This window comes from Macrosteles quadrilineatus, unplaced genomic scaffold (assembly GCF_028750875.1).
Source record: "Macrosteles quadrilineatus isolate MER2022 unplaced genomic scaffold, UCM_ALF_1.0 Scaffold_8__2_contigs__length_117827958, whole genome shotgun sequence".
Lineage (NCBI taxonomy): Eukaryota > Metazoa > Arthropoda > Insecta > Hemiptera > Cicadellidae > Macrosteles > Macrosteles quadrilineatus.
This window is the reverse complement of record NW_026542601.1, coordinates 1,883,555-1,891,784: the sequence shown is the minus strand read 5'-3', so window position 1 is coordinate 1,891,784 and position 8,230 is coordinate 1,883,555. Positions and strand designations below refer to the sequence as shown.

General features: G+C 35.1%; 1 protein-coding gene across 1 annotated transcript; it reads left to right on the top strand.

Annotated features, from left to right (window-relative positions):
• Positions 1 to 432: 432 nt before the first annotated feature.
• Positions 433 to 7,906, top strand: LOC128999461 (ribosome biogenesis protein SPATA5L1-like). The gene is made up of 7 exons (XM_054425999.1): positions 433 to 445; positions 3,262 to 3,462; positions 3,974 to 4,089; positions 4,526 to 4,671; positions 5,672 to 5,762; positions 7,061 to 7,211; positions 7,746 to 7,906. The coding sequence occupies exons 1-6, from the start codon at positions 433 to 435 to the stop codon at positions 7,205 to 7,207; spliced, it is 714 nt and encodes a 237-aa protein (XP_054281974.1). The 3' UTR covers positions 7,208 to 7,211; positions 7,746 to 7,906.
• Positions 7,907 to 8,230: the final 324 nt, after the last annotated feature.

Below are 8,230 nucleotides of genomic sequence, written 5' to 3'. Positions count from 1 at the left end.
AATCGTACTTGTGAGCTTGGATGAGTTTCTGAAACAGAAAACGATTCACTGAACGCGGAAGGGGTTTTTGGTGGTTCTGAGGGAACCAGAGTTTCAATCGTAGCTTGAATGTGAGAGAACATGTCTTCAATAGCATCTTGATCATTGGAAAGAGTCTTATCATCGATCCCTTCATCTTCCAGAACGAAGGCACGTTGAAGGTTATTTTCAAATTCACTGCGTTTCTTTTTTATTTCCAACGCGTAAGCGGATAATTTCTTAAGTTGTAATGGTGTTAGAGGGTCGATTTGAGTTGATAATTCATCTACTGTAGCCTTAAGTTTTTCAAAACGTGATTTAATCAGCGCCGTAGAACGGGTGTAGATTGCGGACTTAAAATCAGATGCTTTAGGAGGCATTGTGAAGTGTTCACTTGAAAGTATTCACACGAAAATGGAAGTTATGGGTACACAAAAGGCTTGTAGCTAGGCCTATGAATGGTATTAGCTTAACAATGTAGTAATTAATTGTCCGCTGAATAATATAGAGATAAAATATTATAAATATCTAAAACATATATCCACCTACTTTGTAGCTTAATTGAGGCAAATAGTGAAAAACACTAAGTTATCAACACGTTAAATAGCAATAAAATATTTTTAAATGAGTGTGGCAGGTTTAATTTGATTTTCAAACTATAAATCAACAATTGAGCTTAGTTGAAAGTATTCAAGTACGGTAATAATAATGCACAATAAAACAAGAGATATGATAGAACAAATGAATGAGTCACATGAAAGTTCACCGTTATTTACAAAAATAATAAATGGATCTAAATAAGTTTAATGAGAGTAGGCCTCATTAATGAAACAGTGTAGAATAATCCTTAGTAAACAAGAATTGCAACATAAAGAGTAAGTTATTACCCTAATAAATGAGAAAGGAACATAAAATTATAACCATCAATGAAATATGAATCACAATACAAATACGCTAGCTAACAGTTTTGTTTATATGTACAACACTAGTAATAAGAACCAGTAAAAACGGTTATTTTGAACTATTTATTAAAATGTTAATTGACAAGATAAAATTACCTTAAATATAATATCGCACGTTTGTCAACCAAAATTACAGAGATGAACTAATTTAACTTTACTTCATTTAAAATCAAAATTCAGAAAGCATAAACAATGTTAAATAACAATGACAAATTATTGTTTATTTAGTACGATATTCAAAAGAGCAATATTGATTCAAAGAATAATAGTAAATACCTAATAATAACCTAATAGTTGGTTATTAATAATATCAATCAACCTTATTACACAATACACCTTAAATGAGAAAATGTAAACAACAACAAACGCTGTACAGTGAGTGTGAGATATGCGTCTGCTACTAGTGTCGGCCGTCTGCACGCGACTAAATCCCGCAACTAAAACTAAATCCCGTTTTCGGGATAAAAAAGCCAAGTAGGGAAAAATTGTCTACTACTAGAGAGAACAGCAAATTGTACATGATTGTGACCTGCGCAGACGCGCGAGTGGAGAGAGATTGCTAAACCACGCCCACGAACGGAACGAACGCGAGCCGATATTTTACCAATATGGCGAAAATTGAAAATTGCAGATCGCTAAAAATATGGTTGATGATGAAAATTGGCTGAAATTAATTACCACAGGACTTTAGACAATGAATCCGGCTCGAAGGACCAAATGTTGGGGGCGTAATGGGTAAAAATGAAAATAATTAATAACTCGAAGGACCAGAACTAATTAATAGTTCAAGAGAAAAATAATTAAATTAGAGAAAATGGCGAATCTGCAATTTGAAGGGCACTGAGGTCCCGAGATGGAATAAAATGTCTTGTGAGGGGCAAATGAGATTAGTTTTAGAGTCTAATTAAAACACACACAAAACTTTAAGGTTGTACCTTGAGTCCAATTGTCCAAAGGTGGAGAGTATGGCAGCGGCGTCGTCTATGGTGGAGCGATGGCGGATGGCGGAGTCCTTAGACCGAGTGCTTCTGTTTTGTAGAATTTTGGAGTACGCAACGCACCCAAGTTCATAATCACAAAGAGCTCACTAATACGCGGAAGTCACGGTGAAAACGTACGGAAAGTCTAGAAGTAATACACGGACGCGCACACACTGTCTTGAGGTTTGAAGAGTCTGAAAGCACTAGATCACAATTTAAGTAATTTAATCACAAACAAAAGGGGGAAATTAAAATGTATATATAGTTAAATGTACTATAGAGGAGAGGGAGGCCAGATATAATTAATCTATAGCCTAAAAATACGTTTAAGAGAGGTAAAATGGGCAATTAATGTCCCGAGATACGAGAAACGGAATACACCGTGAGTTATGGACGCCGACCGTGGACAGACAGACGCCGATCACCGATTTCACTTTGAAAAATGCAATTGCGGTTTAGAGGGGTCTAGGAATTCGATGGCCAATAGGAAATGCGATTGAAGCAAACACGGCGTCAGGTGATTCATGGGTATGTAGTACAGGAAAATAGGCCTTACTGTGGCGGGAAATTCGAGCAGGCTTAGCAATCTCATTTGAATATTGAAAGCGGGAGTCTATTTACAATAAATTGGTACTGAGACTAAATAATATTACAATAAATGTGGTGATTTATATACACATTAGCATGATTAATTAACCAGTGACTTAATTAACATAATGATTAATTTCTAAATACTCTAAAAATATGAATACCGAACACTATCAATTGATGATGCAATCTAACAAAAGCTAAAAAAATAAGTATGCAATATTAACAAATTAGCTCTTTGGTATAAGGCCACACTTAACCTAACTATTGACATAGCTTTATATTACAGTTCAAATAAACTAACAGAACTGTCCTGTTGTCAGCTCAAATCATAAATCAAATGTCTCCAAACGATTCACGTTCCTACACAACTTAATTCATTCTATTATTTCAAAACCAAACACTAATTCTATCCACAGAATTGAGAATAAAATGTAAAACCTTTTGACTGGAAATCACTTTTATCCAAAACTTTTCTCTTAGAAATCTTTACGTAAGAGTTAAACCCATAGACAGTGTCAAACACTTTCTCTAGTCCTCTTGGCCGACTGAACACTTGATTTGCCAAAGGTGTTTTATTTAATCGCTCGGAACACCTCCAGCACAACTCCTAATTTGCAAGGTCTAACCACAAGTCATCAACCCAGCTTGCCTATCCTGCAAACTGCACAGTTTAAACTACAGTCCATTGCAACTAGTTGGTGATGTTTCAGGGGTGTTGCTGTATGGCCCGCCAGGATGTGCCAAAACCAGTTTAGTGCGAGCTGTTGCTTCCGCTACCAACACAACCTTCCTTGCAGTGTCGGCTGCTGAAATTTACTCACCCTATGTTGGCGATGCTGAGAGAACTGTCTCAGAGTTGTTCCATAGAGCTCGTATTGGCGCACCTGCTATACTGTTCATCGACGAAATCGGTTAGCTTAAATCTCAATTGTTTTACCTCTGATCTGAATATTTCATGACCTCACAGATTGGAACAAATTTGTCAAATGATAATTTTTGCTGATGGATTTACAAATTAAATAAAATACACTTTCAAGTAAAATTAGTCAAATAGAATTGCAGTATCTGACCTTTGTGAAGATATCTGCAGAATCGTATATGTAATGCTTTTTTTTCAATATTATATTTACAATATAATCTAAAAATTAATATAGTTAAATTATATTTTTTTACATTAATCATTAATCAATAATTGACACTACACTAGAGTTCCACTATTCTAAACCAACTGAAACCTATTTGGATTAGCGGTAATTCTTTGCTCACAATTTCATTGTTTGCTCTTATGGTTAAAAAATATATATCTAATTATTAACTTACCCCAAATTATAATTTTTTTTTGTAACACAATGTAACTGTTATTCTTAAGGATTAATTTTTTGGTGCCAGAGAAGTCAGTTTACATAAACTTCTGTATTTTAGATGCCTTGGTTGGTTGCCGCGGGAATCGAGAAAGAGGCTCACAAGAAAGGATACTTACCGCTTTTCTGACAGAAATGGATGGGATCGGTGTTAGATTGGACAGTGGGACAACTCAAGTAAGTGGTTAATTGTACACCACAGACTGCTTGGTGCAACACACATCCATAATTGATAAGGTTTAAATCTACATGATGAAATGACTATCACAATTATCCTCACAACGTAAATACTGTAGGACATAAATACAGTAGCGTAACAGAAGGGCCCGCAATGCATGGGGGCCCAGGATCCGAGGGGGCCTGCGAACCAGTGAGCGGGAAACGGCAACGGAAACCGGCGAGTGGTAAGGCCCGCAAGACGAGTGGAGCCAGAAAATTTGAGTTCATTCTTATTGAAATTAGTTATTAATCATTTATTAATTTTATAAAAAAGTAATAACATTAATGTTATTAATATGTTTATCATCGTTTAACTTTCATCTTCAGATCATATACTAGTGATGTTATTAACAACTCTCAGGTTCTATTCTGTAATTTCCCTGTTTTACGATAGGCTGGAGTGATTGTAGTGGCAGCAACAAACAGGCCCGACGTGTTGGATCCAGCACTAACTCGACCTGGGCGATTTGATAGAATCGTCTACGTTGGCCCCCCTGATGTCAACCAGCGGTTGGAAATCTTACAAATACTCACAAAAAGGTAAAATATAATGCTACTTGTTCATATGTTTCTTTTTCAGTTTGTGAAAATAGAAAAACATCACTGGTTCGTGAATTTATTTCTTAGGCTGTATAAAATTCAAAATTCTCTTTCTGTTGGTTGTGTTGCTAGCCTAGTGGTTAGCATCCCGGACTTCGGTGCAGGAGGGACGGGTTCAATCCCCTGCACATCCACTAAACATTTGCTCTCTTAACTCTCTTGTAAAATGCCACTGGCGTAAAAAAAAGAATGTTTGCAATACACTTACTTGACTCTACAATATTTATGAAAATTTTGAACCATTAAAAACAACGTACAAAATTACTAGTAAAGGTAAAAATCAAATGCAACACATTTTTAAAGATCAAAAATATCTGTTCATCGTTTATGATTTAAATGAAAATGTTACAGTAGTCATTATAAGGGATGGGCAAGATTGGACTTTCAGTTTGGGATTGGACAGGATTTTTACATTCTTCTTCACTTTGGCCAAATCATGTACATCTCCCGCTATAGCAAAGAGATCATTGTCTCCTGCAAAAGCGGTGTAGTCTGGTCTGGAACATCTCCTGCAAGTGCAGAGCATCATCATTGTCACTCGTAATCACAGCGAAAATACTGACTGGAACTAACCCCACCCTGAGAAAATCCCTAATCAAATTAAAATCAAAAAGATGTTTTTCCTAAAAATTTACTAAAATAAGTTCTTTCTTTTTTGTTTGACTGTATTTCTATATAGGCCCTTGCATATTTCCTAGGAATGAAAAATATGTGAATTGGTCCCTAAACGTTCTAATGACCAGTTGATTGTTCCATTTTCTTTGTGGATAAATATTGCCAACAACACCGATTGATAAAACCATCAAACTGAGTAAACTTTCTGTTGCGGGACTGAATGAGTACTGACATTAAAATTTAAACTTACACATTGTTTACTTACACATTTTTTACACTACATTGTATCAACATGCATACTAATTGAATAAATCTGTATTTACAGAACGCCCCTTGCAAATGATGTTGATTTGTCGGTTATGGCTGAAAAAACAGACTTATTCTCTGGAGCAGATCTTGCTCAGTTATGTAAGGAGGTAAGTCATTTGAATTTTTAGTGAATTGGAATAGCTGTTGAGTTAAATGTGTTTTAGTAGAAGCACCATTCCCAATTAAGTTTTATATTGTACTAGTCGCTATACCCATCGGGAAGGGAACACAGAGCGGGGAAGATTGGTTCTCATTCTCAAGTCTGCCTTATGAAATAGTTAATAGTTACACATCCGTAATCAATTTTACAAACAAAATTCAATTGCTCCGCTTTTAGATAAAAGTTTTTGTCATTTTTTTTAAATTCAGTTAAATAGTGAACATTTACTATGCTTCCTATTGTGATTTTAGTGGCGCTGATGCACGTATGTAAACGTGCTTTTCAACAATTTAATTGTATTTACAGGTTTAGTGTATTTTGTTGAACAACAACTATATTTAAATTTAGAAGATGATAATCTATATACAGAATTATTCGTTGTTTGTCATATGTTTGTTTGTTAATTAAGTGGGTTCAACCAAGGTCACACTAAAAAAACAGGCCGTAATGCTCGTCAAGCATGACGTCACGATAGGAGACGGCAATGACGTAGATGTAATGTTTACCGTTTGTGATCAGCTGCTTGTTTTAATCTTTCCTTGGAAAATAAATAAATAAATACCTACGTCATTGCCGTCTTCTATCGTGGCGCCATGCTTGACGAGCATTACGGCCTGGTTTTTAGTGTGGCCTTGGTTCAACCCAGCAGCCTGAAGTTCAATTCAAGATGGATTATATGGATTGAAATATAGTTTGAGATTAAACATGCCTCTATTCTACAAGCTCTCAACTTTCTAAAACTAATTAGTTTTCAATGATTGTGTGCTTTTTGTGCTCTTAACATATCAAAGTTTGCAATGGATAGGGAAAAATTAATTTTTAGCTATTATTTATAAGTTAAAATAACATGTAAAAAAGTATAATTTACAGATTTTCAAAACAATTTTTCAAATACTTCAAGAATTCATTACAAAGTTTCAGTTGATCTAGTGCATAGTTTGGATCTTTGTGAATATTTTACAAATAATTTCAACTCAATAAACACTTGAATTACGCAACGAGGTTATTTTTTGTAGGTCGATGTTCACCCGGTAACCAGCTGGCAAGTGGAACCCTCTTAAGACACAAATTTCATGTACAAACAACATATACAAACAGCTGATATAATTCAAATTCCATAATCCATGGCATTTACATTTACACATTTAACATTGATTAAATCCACAAAAGTAACGTGTGTAGAACCATTGAAAATTAAAAAATGTAAATGTTGATTCCTTTTTTTATAATTGTTAATCCCTTCAGGCAGGGCTGGAGGCTTTAACAATTGACGGGATGTCAGTGACAGAAGTCAAGCAGAAACATTGGATGTCAGCTCTTGAGAGTATGAGTCCGTCACTATCAAGGGATCAGGTAGATCAATACAGATGTGTGATGGCAGGTGGCAACTGATCAGGTGAGAAAGAACTGTTTACTTTCGACAATCATAATCATTTTCTATAGTTACTGTTTGGACATCAACGCATACCTACTAACATGGAGTTTTCATAAGCCATCAAATGTCAACTGCAGCTTGATACTAGCCGTCCTAAATTTTTACGCTTCTTTACTTTTTACAACTAATTATAGTAATTTTGTCAATGCCAAAAACGGCCCATGGTCAGAACGGCCAAATGGTCAAATGATCAAAGCTTTAGATAGATCACAAAGACAAAACACACCTGACCCGCCCAACATCCACGCAATGTCATCTATAACATTTGCCAAGGTATGACTGATACTGTGATTTTTCTTCTGAAAAAAGATTATTGCGCTCCGGTCAAAGAATGTAAAAGTTGTGAACTTTCAACTTTCTCAAAAATGTTTAGAAAGGTGGTAGGTAATATAGACAAAGACACAGGAGAATAGTTGTGTCTATATAGATTTCCTGACAATGTTTACAAACAGTTAGTGATAGTGGTGATTGCCTGATTTTGTATTATTCTTTCAGTTGGGCACAGTTTCTGCCAACTTGTCTCCCCAGTTGAACTTCGGAACATTAGTGATGGAAATCCAACCATACAGAAACATATCCAAGAGAGGCACTGAAAGAAAGATGGAAAAGTTTTATGATATTATTTATATTATTACCTAAACCCATTATAAAGCAGAAAATAGTATTCAATAAAGGCAATGTTTGAGATCTAGTGATAAACAAAATAATTCCCCATATTGTTATGTTTTTGTATTTCTTAAGTTAAGTGAAAAATATAGTATATGTATTCTTATCAATTTTTATTGACCACCTAAAAACTGGCATGTAGGCCTACAACATTTTACCCCTCAAGCCTCTAAGACTATATTCCTACTGTTCGATATCAAAACCAAACCCTCACTCACAACTATCCATGCCAGTAACCTCAATAACTAAAAGTTTTGCTTTATTTTCTTCAACCTTAGGGGTAGACTTAGAACTATTATGCTTATTGGGTTTAC